At 32.8% G+C, this 26,295-nt stretch overlaps 1 protein-coding gene and 1 long non-coding RNA gene across 2 annotated transcripts; both read left to right on the top strand.

Moving 5' to 3' along the window:
* Positions 1 to 19,332: 19,332 nt before the first annotated feature.
* On the top strand, positions 19,333 to 21,815 carry LOC145108608 (uncharacterized). The gene is made up of 7 exons (XR_013708414.1): positions 19,333 to 19,829; positions 20,021 to 20,060; positions 20,197 to 20,249; positions 20,351 to 20,396; positions 20,650 to 21,117; positions 21,301 to 21,369; positions 21,568 to 21,815. It is a non-coding gene; the product is annotated as an uncharacterized LOC145108608 (long non-coding RNA).
* Positions 21,816 to 24,986: 3,171 nt separating this feature from the next.
* On the top strand, positions 24,987 to 25,698 carry LOC145106197 (uncharacterized). The gene is made up of 2 exons (XM_079043216.1): positions 24,987 to 25,139; positions 25,462 to 25,698. Exons 1-2 carry the CDS (start codon positions 24,987 to 24,989, stop codon positions 25,696 to 25,698), a joined length of 390 nt encoding a protein of 129 aa, XP_078899342.1.
* The last annotated feature ends 597 nt before the right edge of the window (positions 25,699 to 26,295 follow it).

Below are 26,295 nucleotides of genomic sequence, written 5' to 3' on the forward strand. Positions count from 1 at the left end.
CTCAAATAAATGAAAAAAAAAGTAAATAAATATTTTGTTTTCTGTTTTTTACAATTACAGAGCACTTGTTGAGAATGGGAAAAATCCCGATAAGTATATAAGGTATTCAGCAGAGGATCTTGACCGGATGCTTTGTGAATTTTTCAAGGGTAAGACTTTGAACGAAGCAAGACGATAGAGATAGAAAGATGCTGAATTACTCTTTTACCCTAGTGGTATGTTAGTGTATCATGTAGCCTAAAAGGGCATGGCATGCACGTTATTTTTGTATGTATTGGGGTAATAAGGATATGGGTATGCTAAAAAGTTAAAGAAAAGAAAATGCTGAAACTTTGATTAATTTTTGTTTCTTGGTTGGTGTTGTTAGTTAGTATGTTACCAGCTGGTCATTATTCATGAAAGGTCTATACTTTATAACAAATAACATGAAATACATGTTTTGGAGCTTGAATTCCAAGGTGTCAACATTTCATTTTTTTTTAATATCAGTTGCCCTATTTTTCTATACTTGATACACCTTTTATTTTCATACTTGGCATGTACGTACTCCAAGGCATGTTGCTCCCAAGCTTGTTGTTGATACCCTCTTCTTACTGGACATGTAAGTTTCAAATCTTTTATATTATTGAAGATTAGTCCCTGGTTGCATGTTTTTGTAATTTTTTTTATTTTTTATTTTTTTTATGTCAGCGTATCCTTGATGCCCTTTTCCCTTCGGTGCTTGGTGGCACATGTGCCATTCTTGGTGCCTTTGGTTGTGGGAAAACTGTTATTAGTCAAGCTATATCCAAGGTATATTATTTTTTCATGTACTTGGTCTAATGTATCAAATAGTGGGACAACCACACAAAGGTAAAATCTTGATGACTTGATTCTTCCCCATTCTTTCCTTATTTATATGTTAACGTTGCACTTAATATTCTAATTCATAAGTTATGGTAGTCTCCATAATTCGGTCCATTTTTTTCAAATGTCTTGATCCTTCGTGTGTCATTGCAAAATTAATCAATTCCTATAAATAAAAAGTTGCACCGAGTCAACCGGGTACCCGCCTTAGTACATCGAAGCCTCCGTCATTTTAGATTTTTTTTTAATAAAAGAGAGAGAGAGAGAGAGAGAGAGAGAGAGAGAGAGAGAGAAACAATACTTCTACAAGTAATCTGGAATGAGACACTTGTTGGACACCTGCTATTAGTAAGTTCATTGTAGCATCTGCACTACTACTGATCTACAAACATGCAATAAATATGACAATAATAAAAAATTAAAACTAATATAACAATGCTTCATGGAGCATTTATTTCTTGAAATCAGAATAATCAGTTATAAATAAATTTATATAAGTGTTAGAAATGCAATGCATACCAGGTATTTGAGGCGGAAAAAGTGAATATAAAGAATAGGGATAATATGCATCTTCTCCTTTTCTGCTGTCATTTTGAGTGCTTTTTTATAAATGTCCAAAGCTGTATCCAAATTTCCCTGTTTATTATAAAATATAAACAGTCAGTTTTTTGCTACAAATGCAAATAAAATAATAGTCATGATTGATGATTGATTGTGTTTACCATACGTTTCTCCATATTAGCCTCTTTTATTGCGGTTTCAATGAAAGATGAATTATATTCAGAAGTATCACAAAGCTGAAATACAGCACGAGCTCCTTCAATATCTCCTATTTTCTCTCTATATCATGCATTGAAAATATGCACCTCTGATACATCCTTTATAACAAAATATATACAAGAAATGTGAAAAGATTTCTAATCCTTATAAAATTAAACTTAGTTTGCATCTGATGTATATTTATGTTTGGTTTATAAATCTGCCAAAGGAATTGGATTTTGAAATATAAACAAGAGTAAATTACATGAATGGTCCCTATAGTTTGGGGTAATTTATGTGGTGATAAAGATATTGAAAGGCCAGATTTGCTTTCTTTGGTTCAAACTCATCATGCACAGGTGCACGCATTATTACATATTTATCCTCCTACACTCGATGGGTGGATTGCTAGTATCATGTTTCATATCACTCCATTTTGATGTATGCACATACAACCATTGAATGTCTTTTACCTGTTTATCACACAAATATGTTGTAGTAACATGAAGAACCTAACTTGTGATCTACTTGCTTGCTATGAGCTGCTATAGTGATGTCAGCATCAGTTTCTCTATGAGCTTTGAAAAATCTCTCATAAACCATTCGGTATAAATGATCTCCAGCAAGGATTAGGTACTCTAGAACATTGTTCTCTTCAAATAGCCACAAATACTGCCTCACTGCATCAGCAATCCCCTGTAACAAATTGAACATAAATAGTTTCATGTAATTTTTACGTGTTTTGAAATCACAGATACATCTATTGATTGTTCATTAATTACCTGGAACCAGTTTGGATTTTCTGTGCTTTGCATAAGCACGTGACAGGTGGCAATTGAGTGATGCAGAGTTGGACTGTGTAAGAACATAAATCTTTTTGTATTTTTCTTTTTGTTCTTTGTTCTGATACTGTTTTTCAAGTTGGCAGAAGTTTGACTCGTTCAAACCTGAGATTGGATCATTGGGTCTTAGAGGAAGAGAGGTGACAATTAAAGATCCTGTAACTAGTATTCATGCTTTGTAAGTTATAATCTATATGCATTTTTTTAAAAGTATTTGATAAAATGTAATAATATTTTGTCTCCTAATAATTTCTCCAGCCTCTGCTAATCCAATGTCGCTTGTTTAATGATGGTTCTGCTGTAAAAGGCACTCTTCTTGTCAATAAGAGGGTAAAATTTGAGATATTTCTTGCAACACTTATGCCATGATGACTCCTTGTCCAAAGCTGGTATTTATTCTAATTACAACACTTTTCTTTTTGAGATGCTTAATAATGAAAATTAAATATACCATTTGATTAATTTAGGTAAAAGTATGTTGCATGTGATGTCTTGTTACTTGTTAGTTTACATTGAATCCTTTGTTTGAACTTGAGGAACTGTTTTGCTGGTAATTCATTGCAGCATTACATTTAGGGGGGATTCTCATTAATTTAATCATACATGATAGTGAGGGAAAAATATTGAGAGTATTATTATTTAACACTAATGACAACTTGACTTGGAGAAAGTGTGGTATTATGGTCGTACATTTGTTTTTTTTATTGTTACTTGTTACTTGTGTTGCTGAACAAATGTTACACTTTGCTTTTTCTCACATTGATTTCTTTTTCTCACATTTTGTTTTATCTTATTCTTAATGTATAAATGGTTTTAGAAAGAAGGTCATACATACATACATAGAATAGAAAGTGTTGCTTTTTTTGGGAAAGTAGCATTATTTCACTCTTTCATATTAACTTTTATAATCTACATGTGTATTAAATTTTAATATTTCATACAGGTATGGGTTGTATTGAAGCTTGGATTCTTGGAAAAATGTATGTTACTACATGTCTATTAAATTTTAATATTTTATAACATAGATTGATGATGCTTGAAGCCTTTCTGAATACTAATGTGTTGATGATGAAAACAGGTTTCATGTGGAAATAAAAGCATAACAATAAGCAGAAACAAGAAGGTGTTCCTTAATAGCAATGTAGTATTAGGTTATATACTTAGGGAAAACCTCTTAATAACAATGTACAATCGGATCCCCTTAATACCAATGTATTACAAATTTTTGACATGATGTTTTGGATGAAATTGATTGTTTTGGTATATATTTGTTTCCATATTTTTTTATTATGCGTAAATGAGTATCATAAAGATGCGTCGTAAATGCATATCGTAAATGGTTGCTGAAGTTTATGACACGCAAATGCATGTCATCTTCATTTATGACAGGGGCTTTAATGATACGCAATGCGTGTGCTAAACACGCGTCGTAAGGTTACGACACGCAAATGTGTGTCGTCTTCCTTTATGACAGGGGCTTCCTTGATACGCATTGCGCGTCGTAAATTTGTGTCATAAATGCGCGTCGTCTATAGACGACGGGTAAAAGCGTGTCGTCTCTCGTTATGATAGCGCCTTCCTTGACACGCATTTGCGCATCGTCTGAGCGTTTTACAACACGCATTGCGCGTCGTAAAAGGCTGTTTTTCTAGTAGTGATTAGATTTCGATGGAGTAGAATTTGACTGATGTAAATTAATTTCGATTTCTTCTTATTTAAAGTCGTTCGAATCGACTGTTGATTACTCTTTGGGATCGAATGGTTTGGATTTAAATAGAAATTGTAAACATTTAAGATCGATGTCAAGGTTGAATGATCGATGAAGGCTGAGTCTTGGAGTCTGCTTGATAACGAAAGGGTCCTAATCGATTTCAAAAGATCAATTTCTAAGGGTTGATTTTGATGGCTTGAAATGGGTAAATCGAATGGGTCATATGAGAATCGAGTTTGAGTAACTAAAAATGAAGTCGAAGTTTTGGGAATAAGGATTGTGAAGGTTTAATATCGGATGGGATATTGACAATGATGGATTGAAAACGAATAGTTATGTTGACAATTGAAGGTTTGAATCAACATCGACAAGAAGATGGGTCGAGTGATTGGAAGTCAAAAACATATTCGACATGTGAACTGGGGATGAAAACGTATTCTATCGATTGGGAAGGTTGAATAGATTTCGAATAATTGGAATGGGGATGTTGTTTCGAAGGGTTAGTATCAAGTTTTGGTGGATGTCAACTGACTTCGCTATGGATCATTAGTGTATGGATGATTTCACAAGCTTCGCTATTTGGCTAATTGTTTTAGAAGTCAAATTCACTTCCTTATGGGATGATTGAATTTAGAGACTTCGCTATGGGAGGTTCTATTTGAATGATGGAAAGCGAAGTGGCAGTTAAAACGAGTTTGCTGTGTGACATCGCGTTGGTTATGTGATTTCGAAATGGGTCAATTGGGATCGTATGAAAAGTTTAGAAATTGAAAGCTTCGAAATGGGAGGATCGACTGGGTTTGACATGGGTATCGACATGGTCCCTGATGTTATCTGATTTCGAAATGCAGGTGAAGAAGAAACCAAACATGTCGATTCGAATCCCTGATCTTTCTAAGAAGTGGCAAAACATACCCAACTTCGAAATGGGGACAAATTTTGTGAAGAATGAAGGAGTTTAATTTTATGACAACTATCCAAATTCGAGAAAGTTCTAGGTTTGAATAAACATATTTGCACGTATAGGCACGACACCTACTAGACTTAGTAACTAGAAGCTAAGTTATAACCTACTAAAAACTTGGAAACAAGTAGAATCAAAGGATAGTGTACTTAGATTTCACATTGATATGTGAATTCTACAACTACTTAACTGTAGAGATTATCCATATCCGGGTCACTCTTTGACTCGAACACCTTTCATGAATCATATACACACATCATGCACTTGACCTAGTAGTAGAAATTAGGTACGAGTCTCGTAGGAACTTAAGTCAAAGTTGAAACTATGACAAGTATACTTAATTCTTCAGTTCCACTTGAATCTCGGAATCACTACATAGAAATGCCAATAAACCAATAAAGATATATTACAAACATTATACCTAATTGTAGAAGTGTTATGAAACCATGCAATAGTTTGAATCCCTAAATTCATTTAATTATGATTTTCGAAAGATTAACTAGTTCCAAATACCCAAATTACATAATTGGAACTTATTAAGTACTTAACTAATTTAAGTCTTTTACAAACTCAAACTTATTAAATCATGATATGATTTAATTACAAGTTGGAATTATTTTCCATATATTCCAACTCGAATTATGAATAAAAAATATAAATTCAAACATTCATCTAATCATGAATTATCATTTACTGAATCCTTATTTCATTATATGAAATATAAAGCTTATGTTTATTTTCTTTTAAATATAAGTTATAAGCTAATTTACTTATGAAAATAATGAATTATAAAACAATATTTATGAGCAAATTTTATAATAGCAATCTACTTGTTTAAAAATCAAGAATCTAGCCATAAAACTCTATAAAATATATCATAAACCTTCATATTTTATAAACAATTATTAAAATTTTATAAAATATAACCACCCACATTTATAAATCTTACCATCTACCAAGAAAATCCCTTTCTCTCTCCTTCTCTCCAATCAAAATTCGGATCTCTCTCTCTCTCTCTCTCTCTCTCTCTCTCTTACTTGAAAACCACATTTCCATTAATCATTCTTCTCTCTCACACCCCACACTCCAAACCCGCGGAATTTTCCAGAAAACAAGTCCAAGAACACATCTCAAACTCGAAATCTTCATCATCTTGTGGTGTTCTTGAAGGTAAAATCGATTTCTACTTCAGTTTTCCTTCAAGTTTTACTATTTATTCTAATTTTTATTTATTAAATACACATAAATTATGAAAATCACACTCAAATATGTGAAAATCACCTTTGGCATTTTTCCTAGATTATATATGTTTAACAAAAGTGGAACACCAAGTCTGGGAAATTTTACATACTGTTTTCTAATTATCTTCAGTTTTGCTAAAATAAACACACAAAAATTATAAAATCGAGTTACACTATTTGAAAACGAATTTGGGTATTTTTTTCTAGATTATATACACTGTATATGAAGTTTACAAAAAGTTTGATAATTTTCCTTAACTGTTTAATAATTATTCATGAATTAATGCTTATTTAAGTGAATAAAACAAAGAAAAATATCTAAACTATCTGGAAACCAACTTTTATATATTTCACAGCTTTTATATGTCTAATAACACTAGTACAAAAAGTTTGGGGAATTTTTGAAACAGTTTTCTATTTATCTCTATTTTGATAGAATAAATGCATAAAAATAATAAAAATCATGTTAAACTGTTTGAAAATACATCTTTATATTTTTCCAGATTATATATGTTACATATCAGTGATGTACAAAGTTTGGGAAATTTTGTTAATTGATTGCTATTTTCGTGAATTTATATCTCTCCAGAGAATTTAATGCAGTTAAAATGGTTATGCATATCTATAATCCATGAAAATTTATCTGGATAATACATTTAGAATGAAAATCAGAAGTTTGGTAATTTTTATTAACTGTTTAGTATTTTTCATGATTTTATGATTATTCAACGAATTAAAATGATGAAAAATAGTTAGACAAATCAAAAATTCAAGAAAATTTATCTTAACATCTTTGACTTCAGTTGAAACTGAAATACAAAGTTTGGCAAATTTTAGAACTAAATTGAACCAATTTTCTATTTATCTCTATTTTGATAGAATAAATGCATAAAAATAATAAAAATCATGTTAAACTGTTTGAAAATACATCTTTATATTTTTCCAGATTATATATGTTACATATCAGTGATGTACAAAGTTTGGGAAATTTTGTTAACTGGTTGCTATTTTTGTGAATTTATATCTCTCTAGAGAATTTAATGTAGTTAAAATGGTTATACATATCTATAATCCATGAAAATTTATCAGGAAGTGTTTTAATACATTTAGAACGAAAATCAGAAGTTTGGTAATTTTTATTAACTGTTTAGTATTTTTCATGATTTTATGATTATTCAACGAATTAAAATGATGAAAAATAGTTAGACAAATCAAAAGTTCAAGAAAATTTATCTTAACATCTTTGACTTTAGTTGAAACTGAAATACAAAGTTTGGCAAATTTTAGAACTAAACTGATTTAGTTTTTGAATATTTAATCATTGGAACATCTCTTAAAATGTTAAATTTTAACATTTCAATAATGGGAAATTCCACTTGAATTTGTTATACAACAAATTCATTCATAGAAATCTAAATTTCACAGAAAAATGTTTGTAACATAACAATATTAAATTTTCACACAATATTGGCATCATTCTATTGTAATAGTAAGTATACTAGTGTTAGATTTCGATTATATACTCACTAGTGTACACCATTATTGTAGGAATCGGTAGTGGTACAAGTGGAACTTAGATCAAGGCATCATTTGCATCATCTCAATGCATTGTAAGTATTCACGCCTCCCCCTATTTTCGGTTTTTATGTTTTGGGGTGGAAAAGCATGTCCGAAAAACTGTTTATTATTCGTTGTATTTTATTTGACTTGTATCAAACTTGGTTGCTATAGTTTGTTGTGTATGTGTATGCTATTATTAATTCATGAGGCGTTGTCGCGTTTATGTCCCTGGAATCAGTTCACACAACTCATTAACTCATTTGAGCCCATGGTCATTATGGATAGCGCTATTAGGAGGTAGACAAATCCTCACTCACATGATTCGCTTGAGTGCATTTTACCATATTTCCCTATGTTAGCGATAGCCATAGAAGAGGGCACCTGTAAGTCCCAAATTTGCTTGACGTATCAATCAGATCCAATTGATGGTGCGGAATCCCAATCAATTGGATGATGCAAGATCAAAATAGAGAAGAATGAGAAGAAGAATAAGATGAATCTTGAATGATTTGATGATTACAATGAAGTTCCTTACAAGATTTACACACACTTAGCACCACTCTCTCTCTCTTCTAGCCGTACAGACTCACACATGCACTCCTCACCCTTACATCTATTTATATGGAACATGGGCCGTGAACAAGTTCACGGCCGTAAACACCCACCTGGGCCGTGAACAGATTTCGGTCTTAGATGGAAAATTACAATTGCATAGAAAAGTAAAGTATAAACCATATTTTTAGACCTAACAATCTCCCCCTTGGTTTATAGCTTTCTTTTCTAATTGACCCAACAAACTCCCCCTAAAAAAGTAGTTAGCTTTTCTTGTCAATCTTCATTTGGAGCTTGGTTTCAGCGTTTCTCTTCGATTTCTTCATAGCTTCAAGATGAACTTGATGAATCTTCAATAAATGGCTTCATCTTGAGCAGTTGGGATTTTCTTCAAAATTTGACTCTGAACGCACATTGGGTGAGGAGGCCTGATGTACTGATTCTTGAAAGATAGCGCTTTCAGCTTGAGAATCTTCAGAGAGAATATCAGAGAGAACAAATCTTCTGGATCACTTTAGCAGGTACAAGATAGTAGCAAATTGATTGAGGAGGCTTCAATGCAATCTGTCACATAATCTTCAAGTCAGCTTCACCTTGCTTCTGGGGTTGAAAGATTGAATGTTGAAAGAATAGTCTTCATCTCTTGTTCCTTCGAATGAGAATTCGTTGATGATCATGGATGAAGCCTTAGCTCAAAAAATCTCGATACAGTCTCCATGAGTCTCATCTACATCTGAATTCACTTTTCAAGACAAAACAAAACTAAAAGAAAACTTAGCACACAATTTTTTTGGATTTTTTATTTTTCTGAACATTAAAACAGAAACAACACTATTTTTGGATTTTTTTTAATTTTCTAATTTTTGTTTGATTTTTGAATTTTCTGATTTTTGTTTGTTTTTTGGAATTTTTTTAATTTTAATTCTCCCCCTTAAATTTGTGCATAGAGGAAAACTATGAACAAATTTAACAAAAAAAATAATAATAACTAGATTTAAAGCATTTTGGGATCAAAGTTTTGAGACAGTCTTAACTTTGTTTATCAGTACCTTCACCTTCATGAATAGATCTGGTCACTTGCCGGTATTGTGGTCCACTTGAACACGAAGGATATCGACAAATTTTTCTAAATATACCATTTAGCTGACGACGACCACGGGTATTGTTGTCCACTTAAATTAAGCAGCGAGATCTACAGACAACCTCTTAAATGGTTCAATTTTAGGTGCACTAGAACATGTTCACCACTTCTCGATATACCCTGGTTATCAAGAACTTCTTACTTCAGGTGAATAGACAATTATTAAGGAGGAAGACAGATTTAGAGATAGACGCATATGTTGTGTCCCAGGTCGGATCTCTTTCAATCACACAGAGGGGACAACATATGGCTAACTAGGGTAGAGGGATTGAGAGGTAGAATATTGCATATGTTGTGTTCCAGGTCGGATCATTTCAATCATGTAGAGGAGACAGCATATGACTAACAGATAGAAAGAATTGCATAGATAAAGAGGTGCATAGAAATAGAGTTGCATATGTTGCATTCTAGGTCGGATCTCTTCCAATCACGCAGAGGAAGCAACATATGACTGACAGATAGAAAGGAAGAAAATAATTTCCTACAGACCTACTTTATCAGAACCCCCTAGTTGCCCTATCAGAACCAGAATTAAGGACATAAGTCTGTACATCAAGGAAAAGTTGATCCACTGTTCTAGATGCGTATTAATTTAGTGTATCCCGTGGGTTCCCGTATTTATCTCACTGCTCAATCTACCCGAGTGTCGTATGGTCAGTCCAAACAATCGTATTTAAATCCACAATGTCAAATCCTTCGTGCCTACCAGCACATTGAACACAGTGTCTAGACAATTAAGATTCGGTACCTTACACTGGTTTAGACTACCCGTTATCATTCTCTTGACATCACTTCCCAGTTAACACCTACAAACTAAAAATCTTAAGAAAATAAAAGATTATCTTCAAAACGAATCAGTTTAAGATAAACTCAGGAGTATCGAAAAGAAAACTCAAACCGTAATTCACCGATTGAATTTGCATCCAGAAGGTCTGAGAATAGCACAAATAATCTCTAAACAGATCCGAAAATTCTTCATATCGTTAAGCATAAAACCTCATGTGTGATCCTTTCCTTTCTTCCTTTCCCGCAAAGGACACATACTCTCAAACAAAGGTCTGAATGTTGTACAGTTGAGAGATGCCTCCTATCAAGTGCCTAGAACAGCCACTATCAACAAACCGAAGTCTGATGATATGCCTCCATAGCTTCTCCGACATAGAGCGGGATTAGTTGGTCTTTGGAACCTATTCCATTTTGAAACTGGGTTGACCTTTGTCATCTTTGCAAGGAACTCTCTCCCATTACATATCCTGCTTATCACAAATAGAAGATGAAGAAATGTTAGAAGCATTAGGAGATTAAACCTTTGGTACCCATTTGTAGTTGGGTTTAATCCATTTCTTGTTCGATCCGATGGGTGCCTCGGCACTTGATTTTGAACTTGAAGCCGATCGTCGAGATGACTTTGACCTAACCGGTCTTAGTTTCACTGGAGCATCTCTTGAATTTGGCCTCTTGGCCGGCATTCCCTTCTTGAATTTGGGAGTTGGACTCTTGGCCTTTTGCGCGTTCCAATCACCATTGCGCGATTGTGACCTTGAATGGCTTCTCTTGGCGTATCTCGCTCTTGGTGCGTTCTGCCAGCGTTGTGCATAGTAGGGAACGTAAGCGCGATTTGGACAATTTCGGGCAATGTGTCCAGGTGTTCCACAGTGAAAACATGTCTTTTTCTTCACTGGGAAGTTGTTTCTTCCTGCCCCTGGTGGCGTGCCCTTGCCTCACTTCTGGTTGTTCCCACATGCACAGATACAGCAAGCCGTCGGTTTTGCTTGTTTTGGTGGCCTGTATTTACCAATAGCAGGTTGATCAGAAGTAACTGAGTTAGAAGCAACAGATTCAAAGTTCAAGGAGACATTGGTTTGTTCAATAGTGTTCTCCTTGTTCTCATCTTCCGCTACTTTACTTTACCTGCACAAGAAGTAGAATCATTAGAATCTTTCGTCTCAACACCCTCAGTTGGCCCTGATTGTTCAGTCTTAACTGAAGTTGGTGCAGGTTTAGGGAGTGGGCCAAACTGAGCAGGTGTCTTTTCCTCTTTAGTTTCAAGGGGTGGGTTATAGTTGTCATTGAAGGGAGGTGGAACGCTATGATACCCTAACCCTCTTAGATTGATTATCTTTGAACGTTAATTGTTTTTCAATCATTGATGCAACTACCTCACTTGACAAATCAAATTTTTTAATGGAAAGATCTGCATCTTTATATTTAGCTTTTAATGCATCAAGTTCGGCAGTTACAGTGGCAAGCTTTTCCTTAACATATTTATAATTTATGCATTTGTTACTATATTATTCTTGAAGTTTTCGGAAGTCCTTTATTTTGGCGTCTAGTTGTTCTTTTAAGGGTTTTTGACCTTTCCTAAGAGGATATCCTTCATATTTAAGGTCCTCATTTACCCTTTTTAGTAAATCATATCGTTCACGAAGAAATTTAATCGTAGCTTCACAAGATGGAGTACATGAAACTTCATTGATCGGGATGCTTGAAGAACTCATTGTTTACCAAAAATGCCCTTTGACTAAAAACTCAAAACTCAACCTTAAAAGTCAAATTTAAAAAGTCAAACTTAAAAGTCAAATCGAAAAGCTAAATTTGAAAATTTTAAAGTTAAACGAGAAAGTCAAAGTTTAAAGTCAAAGGTCATACTTTAAAGTCAAAGTCAATTTTTAAGTCAAAAGTCAAAAATAAAAGTCAAAACTTTTGGTTGAAAATGAAATTTGAAAATTTGAAAAATTGAATTATGGGCAAAAAATGTTAAAATTGCGAATTTAGGTTGAAGCAGCGAAGCCTTTTGAATTAAATTGGGAAGGAGAATAACATCTAGCAAGCTAGATGAGTTGGAAGGGGCGCTAGTTGATGAGGCAAAGGACCCAGGTTCGAATCCTAGCAACCCTTAAAAATTTTTGAATATTTCCTGGTTGCGAGGATGATGCGTATGAGGACCAACCGCCAACAAGGCTGACCGTGAACCCGAGGCAAGGATGTTGGCCGAGAACTGTCCGAAGCCGGAAACGTTGCTGAGTCGTGAACCCTTCTCGGTCGTATACGAACTGCGGACCGCAAACCCACTGAGGACCGTGAAAGCTTCTTCGGTTCACGGCCGTGAAAGTTGCTTCGGTTGGCCAAGAACCATTCTTCGGTGGCCGTGAACGCTTCTTCTTCTTATACCAACTGTAAGTCCCAAATTTGCTTGACGTATCAATCAGATCCAATAGATGGTGCGGAATCCCAATCAATTGGATGATGCAAGATCAAAATAGAGAAGAAGGAGAAGAAGGAGAAGAATAATAAGATGAATCTTGAATGATTTGATGATTAGAATGAAGTTCCTTACAAGATTCACACACACTTAGCACTACTCTCTCTCTTCAAGCCGTACAGATGCACACATGCACTCCTCACCCTTACATCTATTTATATGGAACATAGGCCGTGAACAGGTTCATGACCGTGAACACACCCATCTGGGCCGTGAACAGATTTCGGTCTTAGACGGAAAATTACAATTGCCTAGAAATGTAAAGTATAAACCATATTTTTAGACCCAACAGCACCCTCAGTCATTAGGCTTGGGTTGTGAACTCATGGTATAGTCATTATGCACATATGAACCTTGTATCTCATTTTAGCAACAAACTTTATTTCCCATGAGAATATGAATGTTGCATCTCATTTGGGCAACATACTTTATCTCTCATGATGACAACGAACTTTGTTTATGCAAACTTATTTACTCATTTTTGCAATACATTTATATTTATAGAAACTTTATTTCCCATGAGAATATGAATGTTGCATCTCATTTGGGAAACATATTTTATCTCTCATGATGACAACGAACTTTGTTTATGCAAACTTATTTACTCATATTTGCAATATATTTCTATTTATGGAAACTTTATTTCCCATGAGAATATGAACGTTGCATCTCATTTGGGCAACATACTTTATCTCTCATGATGACAACGAACTTTGTTTATGCAAACTTATTTACTCATTTTTGCAATATATTTCTATTTATGGAAACTTTATTACTTGCTTTAGCAACGAACTTCTACTCATGAAAACTTATTTATTTATTTTAGTAATGAACATTTGTTTATGGAAACTGTTATCAATATTCTGATTATCATGACTTCAAACTATATTATGTTATAAACCTGTGAGTACTCACCAACTATTTTTATAGTTGACGCTCGTTTTACATGCTTTTTCAGAAATCATCTAGTAAGAGGCACGTAGAGACACAACACTTGTAGGAGCATTTGCATGTGTTGACTTTTAAATACATTGTAATATCTTTTAAAAAGTTGTTCAAACTCATTGTAAATTTGTAAGGATTTTTAAGACTATGGTTGGTGTTGTCTTTATCTTTTGCTATGAAACCCTTTGTACTGCCACGCCCCATATTTCTGCTTTAGCGGGGTGTGACAAATTTCGAATCCCTGGAGTTTCGAAAAGTTGGCAGAATTTACCTAATTTCGCAATTGGGCTAAAAATTCTGAGAAATTGGAATATTTTCGAAACAGACCTTGCAGTTAATTCGAATTACCGCTTTATGCTCAGTTTCACAATTGGGGTAAAGTTTCGCATTTGAGACTGTTTTTGGCACAACGGGTCCCTGTAGAATTATGATACTGATAGTTTTTAACCAGATTTTGGAAACTCCTCCAACTCTCACCCAAAAGTTGAAAATTTTCACAAAATTTGGAAATTTTCATAACTTTTTTTTCGATTATTTTTTCATGCAAGTTTTTTGCGGTTTCATTTTTGGCACACATCAACGGGGAGATTTGGGAAGTTTATTCCTCGGGTACTTCTCAACCGTAGTGGGTTTTATAATCGCTTGTTGATTATAAAAAGGGGAGAATGTAGAGTGTGTATTCGAAGCTTCTCGGGTATTCATTTGCGGATTTGAAGACCGATATTACTTCGAGGGGTAGTTAGTCTTGATCGCGTGAGCTCATTGGATATTGAAGTTGGGACATCCAATCCTAACTTTGAAAGGGAGAATGTTAGGGTGCGAAGTCACTATTGGATATCATGTGTGCTTACTCCTTTGTATGTGTGTAATGAGTTGTCTTTCCTTTATAAGGAGGTGAGTGACACTCATTTCATGTATGGAACTTTATGAGAGATTAGTTTAGAGAGAGAATTATTGCAAACTCATTTTTACTCTTTCTAAAAACTAATGAGAGCTTAAACGAGATTTATTTACTCTTGTGTTCTTCATGTTCATGATTCTTGTATGATTCACTAAATCATTTCATATTCTGCATTCGTCATCATAATCAACACCACTACAAATATAGAAAATACAAAATATTCAAATAAATTATTTATAAATTAGTTAAAAATACCTATTGTTTAAAATAATTATAAATTCTTTTAATATTGTTTTTATAATATATAATTGTTAATATTTATATTACATTATTGGGCACAACTCAAGAGTTTATGTGACATCCTCATTTTTACGGCCAGAAAAGACCGATTTGTTTATGCTTTATTTTGAAAATCAGAGTATCTTTTAAAGAAATATGTTGCGGAATTTGTTCAAAGAAAAACACGATAAATATGTTATCAAAGCATTTCCGAAGAAATGTATTTTTTTCTTAAACTTTGGGATGTCATCGTCAATACAGAAACATAAGCATAAACAGAACTTACTTTCGTTTACACTAGTGATCTACATCTTTTTAATCTCTCGGTGTAGTGTAGCTTTATATCGACACCTGTGATACAATTAAACTGAGTGGGTCAGGTTGGGAAACCTTGTAAGTACATAGGGTTTTCAACCCACAATAATATAGTTATTATGTTTAAACATCAAACAGTCAACCCAATTACCCATCCCCATTATCTTCTTTACTCTTAAGGATCTACCCTAAGAATCAGCTATTCCTCGTTCATTCATTCCTAAGGATTAACCTGAGGAATAGGTACGAAGTCCATCGTTGCCAATGACACAGTTGTATTTAGGCGCAGCTGCCAGAATTGTGACATTCTCTGTGAGGCGCAGCTGCCGGTATTATCCTTAGGCGCAACTGCCATGGTTATGATGTTCTCTATTAGGCGCAACTGTCGATACTATCCTTAGAGCGCAGCTGCTAGGATGTTTAGAGTAGATCAAAAACATCTACAGAGTGTGGCGCAACTGCCAATGCTCATCTATACGGTACTAGGTCCATTGCTGCCAATGTCCACCTATAGGGCACTATGTCCATACTACCAATGTTCCTCTATATCAGCTTTCATCCCTCATCATTCATCTACCCATGTTTTACCCAACATATTTTGTAGATATAAAATACATATACAGTGTAAATCATTTAAAACATGTATAAAATCATTCATCCAGCATAGATAACAAGTATACAGATAATATGCACACATAGAACGTAATTTATATAAAATACTTCATATCTATGTGTAAGATGAAAGTAACTATGCACTCACTTGTTAAAGTGATGATTCCAAACTCGGACAGCGCTTCGCTTCTTAACAATATAATTTCCTTCGACGAAACCTAGTATTATTACCACTAGATTTTAGTCTAATATACATTGCGACTAATTATTAGTCTAGATTCGTCATTAACTCAGAGTCTACTTCATGATCTATCGAGTAAGGAACAACCAGGTAGGATCATATCGGAGGTAGGGTCCATTTGGTATAAGAAGTATACTGTTTGGAAATCCCACTTTCAACAGCTCACTAAATCACAGCCTATACATCATTCCCACAAGTAGATCAATCATTATAACGACTTTGAATTACTGATAAATCTTATTTATAGGTTCATAATAACGATATTATATTTAAATATAAGCTATATTTAAAGTAGGGTAGGCGTATATCACTTACAGCGGGTTTTGCTAAAAACCGGGTTCCGCTGGAGCAGAGCTTCTGAGCCGAAAAGCTCTTTTTCTCGGAGCCTTCGGGCGTTCCAGGTCTTTCCTATAGCAACTTGAGGTTACTAGGGATTTAGAGGGGTTTTGGATCTCTAGAGAGAAGTTAGAGAGAGAAAGAAAGGCTTATGGTGTGAAGAAAATATGAAGGATTCACCCTTTATGTATAGGGGTTTTATCGTAGAGTAGGCCCTAAGTTTCTTCCGTATCTTCCGCGTACGAGCTCTAGTTTCTAGATTCTTTATATCCACGCGTTGGTATTTACGAGTACTACAACTTTCATTTAGACGCCGTTGACTAATTCTCATTTTATCTCATATTTACAAAACTGTATCGAATTTATCGCGCTCGAAGAGTAGGGACCAAGTTTCGTCCATATCTTTAACATACGAGATCTATTCTCAACGTTCTTTATATCCACGCGTTGGTATTTTTAGTACTACAACTTTCATTTAGACTCCATTGGCTAATTCTCATTCTATATCGGATTTACAAATCTGTATCGAATTCGCCGCGCTTGAAGAGTAAGGACTAAGTTTTGTCCATATCTTTCTCATACGAGCTCCATTTTCGACTGTCTTTTTATCGTTTAACTCCTATTAACGATATCTTCATTTCTCATTTAGATTATTTTGGCTAAAAATCGACCGATCTAAAATTCGAATTTCCGGGCTGTGCACTGTTATGCTAAAGCTTAGAAAAATCGTAACTTCCTCATACGAAGTCAGATTTGGACGTTCTTTTTATGCACACTCTCGGTTTAATATATACTGCGACTTTCGTTTAGATCACTAAGGCTAGAAATTATTTTTTCGTAAATTCACTTTTTACGATTCCCGGTGTCGTGTCGGTTTTGCCGTAAAACTTCGACGGGTCATAACTTCTTCGTTATAACTCGGATTTCAGCGTTCTTTATATGTACGGAACCATTGTGACATATACTATTCCTTGGTCAAGTTTATTTATTATAAATAATATTATATCAAAAAAAGTTATTTTTGACGTTTATTGTCTCTAAATTGACTAACCCGAATCTGCGGGCGTTACAGTTTAAAACTCCCATTACAACTCAATAGTTTTTTAATTTAAATGTAATTATGATTTCAAATTTAGTCATGCCTTTATATTTTCCACTACATTCAAAAGTTTTTAAAACTTGTGCAATGCCTTTTTATCTTCCACTTATTTATTATACACATTGTAGTTATATTAGTAGTATATAAATACGTTTTCTATAAAAAAATCATATGTTTGAAAATATTTGTGATTCAAAATGAAAGAGTTGAAAAAAATAAGTTTTGTCTCATCAATAATTATTTAACACGAATTTTTTATAACAATGATTCTATATATCAAATATATGTTGATTTATAAATATTCATTTTGAATGATTTATAAGTGTTCAATAAGTTTTGTTTGATGTAAATGTTATTGTAGATGTTGTGGTGTTTTTATTTTTTAAAAACTATAGTCTTTTCCATACTATTTGTTATTTGTTTTATATGCAAATCCGCATACGTTTTATATATAATTTCCACAACTTAAAATGTTATATAAAATCATTAAAAGTTGTAGTATTTATTTTTTCACACAACTTTCTATTTGTGATATATAGAAATCAATATATGTTTGATATATAATTTACACAACATAAAGCGATCTGTAAAATTATTAATTAATAGTGGAAATAAGTAATGATATAAATTTGTTATAGTTAATAAAACTAATATGTTAACTACAAAGTTTATTTTGCTATTGACATTGGTTTTTCATGTATAAATATTAAATCACAATTTGTTAAATGTTATTATTTTAATTAAATAATTATATTCACGTGCAACGCGTGAGGATTCGACTAGTATATTTATAAAAGAGGCATTTTTACTTGCACCACATGTATTAGAAACCTCCACGACTTTTCAATTTATTTCTAATAATTATTATAAATAAGTTAATAATGTTAAATAAATGCAAAAACTAAATTCTAATAAAAAGCTATTCTTCTTTGATTAATAAATCTTAGTTATCATCGTACAACGAATGAGAAGGCAAACGGGCAACAAGTTTTGCCGCTAAGCCTTTTTGTATGGTAAAGCCAATTCTTTTGAAGACTACATCCATAGATCTAGTGGATATAACATTGTTGTGCATGATCCGTTGTACTCTACTAAGAACCTCCACCGCATCCAGCGCAAGGAAACCAAACTTATCAGATGCAAATGGTATGAACACGTGTTGATTTTCCATGCACAATTTCTCATATTTGGTGACCTTGCATGTAGCAGCTTTTAATGCAGGTTGTCCGGCCATGAAACCCCCATCCTTAAGCCTACGAGAGGGGATACCCCTATAAGGTCAATATATGATATGCGTGTTTCCCTCCAACCCATCCAAAAATAAAAAATAAAACGCAACTTGTCATGCCCATCCAAAAATTAACTAAACTAAAATATCAAATTTTACTTCTATTTTATAAAATTATGCCTTTAACTTTTTAACATATTATAGTTAATTAATTAGTTTAGATATGTTGTCGTATGTAAACAATTGTCATTTTAAAGTCACAACTTTTGTATAATTTATGATTTTATGCAAAATAGTCAAATTATTAATTTCAATATAATGTGATATGATGAGAGAAAGTGAAAGTATCAAATGAGGCTTGAGGGAGTCGATGCGATAGAGGGTGTGCTCCCTTACCAGTGTGGAATACCACCCCCTCCTTCGAGTCTCATTTGACCTGGCCCCTTTGACCTGGCCCCTTCAATCCCTTACGTATACCTGATTCCCCCCATCCCGACAAATATCTCTCGAATCTCGCCAACCTTCCCATATATCTAGCATTTTCGTCACTTCCTCTAAAAACCCTTGCTACTCTCTTTTTCAGAAAACCCACAATTCCTCCTCTTCATTGTATGCTGTCACACACCCACTCTCCTCTCACAAAAACCTACGCCCTGACCATTCATCCTCTTTTTCTTTAGTTAAACCCTAGATACCCACCTTCACCATCAACGCCGCCTTCTGCAAAACTATCTCCTCCATGAGCAACGACCATCTCCCCCATGAGGAACTGCAGGAAGTTCGATCATATATCCTCTTCGATTGTACAAGGTATCTAAGGCCACACAATTTTAGATCACCTTTCTCTCTTCCTCAAACACCAGATCATATTTTGAAATTTGAATCCTCGCCTTTCTCTCTCTAAATAACCATATTCTCTCAACCCACTAAGTAAATAACAAACCAACATCCTTGATTTTTGAAGTTCAAAGGAGGCCATAGACCGTTCCCTCGAGGTAAGCTTTTACATTGGTTTCGATCAAATCCTCTCTTTTTCTCGTATTTATAGTTAATGGAGGTTCCACAAGAATTCCATACTGGTTTATGTGGTCGATCTATTCATACCCATCCCCCTTCTTGGTTTGATTATTCATTTCTATTTTCTCAACATCTCCATAACCTGGTGCTATGATCGGTGTGCTTTCAGGGATCATCATTACTATAGGAGACATGCTAATAGGCTAAAGGTACATGATTAGTAGCATATTATGCATAGCCTGTATACTCTTCATAGGATTGTAGGTTTTCAACTTGACGTTGGCTTTTTTTTGTGTGTACTTCATTTTTCTTATCCTGCTTTTTGAATGGTTTTGGACAAAAAAGATGTAATTAGAGAATTGGATAATAAGGTGTGTATTAATGCCCCTGCTTCAAAGGTATGCTCAATTTTTTGTGTTTCTTGCTATTTTTACATTTTAATTTTTCATTTGATTCTAATTTTTTTTGTATTGGTTGTTATGTTTGCATTTTGTTGCAGCCAAGGCTACAAGTAGCTCTTTTGTTTTGTAACTCTCTTCATTAAGGTAAATACTTAATCTTACTACTTTTGTTGTTGTTTTGGGTTCATATTTTGCTTCATATGGTTAAATAACCCCATCAATTATGTTTAGGTTGTGGTCAGGGCATATTATTTGCATCTTCTTCTCCTGAAATTAACTTAAGGATCTAGGAGAACATGACTTTTATCTTCCTATTTTCTAGGTTCATGTAACAATGAAAGGGATTGATTTTTTTAATGTTTTTTAATGGCCAACATTGTAATTTTTAATATTACAGAGATGATTCATGAAGGAACACAAATTGAAGAAACATGGTTACCTCTCTTTCTTGCTGCACCTTGACTTCCATTTGGGAAATGTAACTGAAAAATCTCAAGTATTTAACCTTTATCTATTTTATTTTGTCTTTGGGTTTTGATGCGCCAACATATTGGATTGTATGGAACCAGTTATTGGGATCAGATTATGCACACAAACTGTTTGATGGAAGTCCTGGGGAATAAGTCATTTTTATTTGTATTGTGTTTTTTTTTTTGTTTTTTTCATTTTTGCTTTAGTACTTCAGTTTCTCTGGCCATAATTTTTTGTTTTTAGGGCATAAAGCCACAATGAAGGTGAAGATAACTTCAATCAAAAGTTGTTAATGGTCACAAATGACTAGGTCCACTAGTAAATAAGATGAAGTACCTCTCTTCCTAGGAAGATTCATTTGATCTTCATTATGTCGGTGTTAAACAATATTTGGGTATTGTTCTGTTTCAAATTTTATTCTATCTCTTTTCTCTAAATTTGAATCTGAAAATTAATCTATTTCTTGATGTATTGGGAATATGTGTCATGCTGATGGAGTTAATAGGTTTTCTAATTTTTTACAAGTGATAAACATCACTCTGATGGATTTTACTTATTTGACATCTGCTTCTTGCAGGTTATACAAAGAACTTAATTAAAGTTTGGGTAACAAAAAGAGCAGGACAACCCTAATTCTATGTTGAAGGTAGTTTCTTTTCTTTAATCATGTGTTGTTAGTTTATAATGTTTGTTTATCTATTATTGTCAAAACTATCACCATAATAGTTGTCATTAGATAGTAATAACTTCAAATTGCTTTTAGTCAACAATGTTGTCCTTTTTGTGATCTTTACATGTATTTTGAACCATGTTTTACAGGTTTCTTTGTTTTTTTTTACTGCAGGCACCTTATTTAATTATGTCAAAGACTTTAATGCAGAACATTGTTCTACTTAAGGTGAAGAAGTCCTAGAAGGAGATTTGTTTTTAATATAGTAAATTCCTTTACTTTATAAATATATGCATGTGATCTTTTTAGTAGAAATTAACAGTTTTTTTTTTCGTTTGCTGGGAATTTATCTCATATTTTTCCCTTATATGTTGTAACCAATTAATTTATTAACCGTGTTAGTTTTTTTTTTATTATTTTCATATGATCATTTAAGATTTTGATACATATACAAGAATTAAGGGAAATAAAGAAAAGAAAAAGAGCTTTATTACTACATAAAGAATTCAAATCTACTTAAATAAATATTATCAATGATTGCACAATCCTCTCCTCTCGATTCATCATCATCTTTTCCTTCGTCCCTCTCTCTTAGGCTAGAGGGAGTGGTGCCACAAAAGTTTCATTCCTTTCAATACCACGTAGGCGACACGTCAGCAATTACCACAAAAATGTGGTTTCATGCCACACTCAAGCAGTGGTGCCACAATCAATTTAAAAGGTTTAAAAAAGAAAAAAAAAACATTTTGTTTTTTAAATCTGACCAATTAACGGTCAATTGGAATGACATATGGACGAGAGGAGCACTCCCTTGGAGTGCCACAGTGCGGTCTTTACCGCACCAAAACCGTAGGGAGGGGCGGTATTCCACGCTGATGTGGCAAGAGAGCGCACCCTCTATCCCACCCACTCCCTCAAGCCTCATTTGATACTTTCACTTTCTCTCATCATACGTAAGGGATTGAAGGGGCCAGGTCAAGCAGCAATTGAAATGGCTCTGTCAAATTAATTAAGGAGTATTATTTTCCTTTGACTTTTTCAAATTGTTGACCAAACAAGATTCAATTCATAAATCGATTGTAAATAGCGTAATAAAGATTGTACCTCTTAAAATTCAGCCTTTGACCAAATTTGCATAATATATATATATATATATATATATATATATATATATGTAAAAAAATATAAAGGTAAGAGTAGAATAATCTTTTCAAATGGACTAAGATTGTGCAGTGTGATTTCTTTAAACCAAAGTGATACATCTTGTCAAATTTTCAATGGTTGGATTGAAAATACGAATCTGACCAAATTATAGGGACCAAAACTATAATCTACCTCCTCTAATAAACAAAACTTTTAATGTGCACCATGTCCCCTTTCTACCATGCTAACCTGCCACGTGTCATTTTATGAATAATTCTTATAATTTATATTAAATAAATCATAATTTTATAAGCATTAAATTAAATTAAATTGTAATCCCGATTTTTTTCAACTTACGACATTTTTCGGTTTCATATAACATTTAAATTCCATGTTTTTTGGAAACCATAACAATTTACGTTCAAATTGTTTAGTAACATATGCTATCTTATTTTGACTATTTTCAAGATTTCAATGAATCCAAAAAAATCAGCAACTTGAAATTAATATTCTGTCTCCATTTATATTTCAATATAAGTAACACTTCCTTAACATTCATTCCTATTGTTGAATTCTATTGTGCTTTCTCATCTTCAGCAATGTTATTTCTGTAGAAGAGACAACATAACAAATCTGGTTTTTTCATCTTCATAAACCAATATTTATAACCTTTTTCTAAAATACTTTAACACCAATATACTTTTTTTTTTCTAAAAACCTCTCTTGTGAATCCATCATTATTTTTTCTACAAAATTTCACAATAAGATATGCTTTTTATAAAATATACAATCGAAATTATGTGTATCTGTTGCGGTTCCTGCTTTAAAATCAGTAAAAATAAAGCATATGTTCTTATCTGCAACTCTTTTTGAGTACATTGCTATTTTTTATTTTTCGTCATTAGAAGTTCTATAAGTCCTATTTCAGTTGATCTGCAATTTGATTGCTTCAAGGTAGGATGTTTGATGTTACAGTAGGGAATTGAATTAACAGAACTGAATAAACCAACTAATATCGTTTTTATTTGGCCAATATGACAGTTTAGACCAAATTTTTTATTTTGTTTTTCATTAAAAAGCTTTAAATCTTTTTTAGTACATTGTTACTTTTTTATTTTTGGTCATTGAATGTACATTCATTAGATTATGTATTATAGACTATTGCATCTTTGTTTAACCTATGTAGCCTTCATTTTACGTCATTACTGTTAAATTATTTATTACTTTGTAATTTCCTGCTCACACAACACATACAAGGACCATTTCTGTAATTTTTTTTGACGGGGACCAAATATGTTTTACAGAAAAAGTAGGACTATAACTTTTAAAAATCGATAGTGTTTTTGGAAGTAAGTGACTCTTTTGCCCCTCACCTTACAACAGTATTAAAAATAAGTGAAAACTATGCAGGTGTAAATGTTGTTATATTGTTGTCCATTTTTCAATTTTTTTTAAATTATAGCAATATACTTTGAAACTATATTGTTGTGATTAAAAGTATGTTGCTATAATTTTGTAAGTTTTGGGTCCAATATGTAATTAATAACTTTCTGTTGGGACTTAAAACTATGTTGCTGTGATTTTGTAAATTTAGGGTCCAATATGTAATTAATAACTTTCTGTTGGGACAGAGAAAAGAGAAGTTGTACTACAAGTTGAAATTTTGTGTTGATTGGTGCATTATTTTTTTATGTTTTTCTACCCACTTTACACAGGGACCAATTCCGAAAACTGATTCCATTTGTTTATATTTTTGCTAACATGCATTAAACCAACCTATTTATATGTATTCCATTATCATACCATGTTGCTACTAAATTTATAAAGGGTATTTTAGTCCATTTCTTATACTTATATGTTAAAAAACATTATAAACCATAATGACATCCAATTATAATATTAAATAATAGAAAATTAGGAAAAAGGCATTTTGGTCCATTTAATATGAAACATTGTTATTTTTGTCTTTTTAACTTCATATAACTACTTAATTGTTTTAACACTTTCACTTTGCACGTGAGTTGGCTATGTTCATAAAGAATAATGGAACAAGCGTTGGAAATTTGGTAAAATGGCATTTTGGTGTTTTTATTGTGTCTCAGTAACTTATTTATTACTTTGTAATTTCTTGCACATACAAGGATCATTTATTTAATTTTTTATGACAGAAAATATAACAATTTATTTCAATATTTTTAAAAGTAGATAGCTATTTTGACATCTTCTTGAAGTTGGAAAATACAATAAATAGCAATGTACTTTCAAAGTATATTGTTATACTTTATAGGAAGCTTTTGTGTTTTCAACTTATAAAACGAAACAATATATATTGAGATTGTAAATTATAGTAATGTACTATGAATGTACATTGCTATTTTAAAGTATAAATAATAAAAACTCATTAAAATTATCTTCTATGTTCATTGACTATTCTAACTTTTTATAGAAATATGGCCACGTCAAAGATAACATTCATAAAAGATATTGAGCCAGTCAATTCGGATTTCACGAACAAAGTAAAAGTATTGAAGTTATGGACACTCGATACTAAATTTTATGCTAACGAAAAGTACTCCATCGAAATGATTTTCTTGGATGAACAGGTATATTCTTTTTATTTTAATATTTGGTGTTTGTGTGCTAAGATTTTGCTACATAGTACTTTGTAAGTAAATATCCAAAAGGGAATTATTGTATATAAGTGGACGATAAATAGACAGGGAGCATTCTATCAAAGTAATATTGCTTATGTATATGCTTAAAAAAGCTATAAAGTGTGTATGCTAATCTTTACTGTTTGTAAAAACAGATAAATACATAATATGTAATTTTTTGTATTTTACAAAAATAAATGCATTTTAGCAATCATTATTTTAAATATACCCTTTGTTGATGAATTGCTAATGTTGTGTTGTATATTTTTAGGGATCTCTAATTCAAGCTAATGTTTTCCAAAACTTATTTTATAGGTTTCAAAAAACTCTTCACGATGGATCCGTTTATGAAATTACCACCCTATCTGTTGCGAGACACAATCCATACCCAAATTCTACTATCTTTTCTGATCTTCCAAATAAAATTACCTTTTTAAGGGAAACAGAACTTAAGGATTGTCTTGATTTTCCTGGAAATGTATTCGGATTATCTTTTGTTGATTTTTAGAAAACTAACTCCAAACTTATCCAAACCCGAAGATTTGTTGGTACGTTTTCATTTATTTAATAAATAATATTGTTTTAATACTTTACCTTACATGATTTTTTAATATTAACATTGTTACAAAATGAATTTCGTAGATGTTATTGGCGTGGTTATCTCCCGTACTACTATTATCCCCGCTTATAGAGAATCCATCTTAAGCTCGAAGACTTGGAGTTTAAAAATTTTCATTTTCAATATAAGTTATTTATCCTGATTTTTTTCACCTAACTTATACTTTTGTGTTTTTTAGCAATGTACGTCTTAAGGTGACTTTGTGAGGTGGTTTTGCCAACAAAGTTTCTGATTATCTTGACAATCATAAAGCTGATGATTGTGTCATTATAATTCTACAATTTTCAAAACTAAATGATTATAGAGGTTTGCCACTCAATAAGTGTTGGGTCTAAAATATTGGTTTATACTTTACTTTTATAGGAAAATGTATTTTTCTGTTAAGTAATATGTGTTTACGGTTGTCAAAACAAGCTGTAGTGGTGTTTGCGGTTGAAGGAATCTTCAAATTATTTGGTGTTCAAGGCTTGGTTCTGCATTAGAGAG

The sequence above is a fragment of the Lactuca virosa genome, chromosome 4 (assembly GCF_052849685.1).
Source record: "Lactuca virosa cultivar CGN04683 chromosome 4, Lactuca_virosa_CGN04683_v6, whole genome shotgun sequence".
Classification (NCBI taxonomy): Eukaryota; Viridiplantae; Streptophyta; class Magnoliopsida; order Asterales; family Asteraceae; genus Lactuca; species Lactuca virosa.

What these genes read in the sequence shown, in the direction of transcription:
- LOC145106197 (XM_079043216.1), top strand. Translation starts at nt 24,987, where the DNA reads ATGGCCACGTCAAAGATAACATTCATAAAAGATATTGAGCCAGTCAAT. An exon ending in TGATTTTCTTGGATGAACAG is followed by an intron (nt 25,140 to 25,461) that starts GTATATTCTTTT and finishes GTATATTTTTAG; the next exon opens with GGATCTCTAATTCAAGCTAA.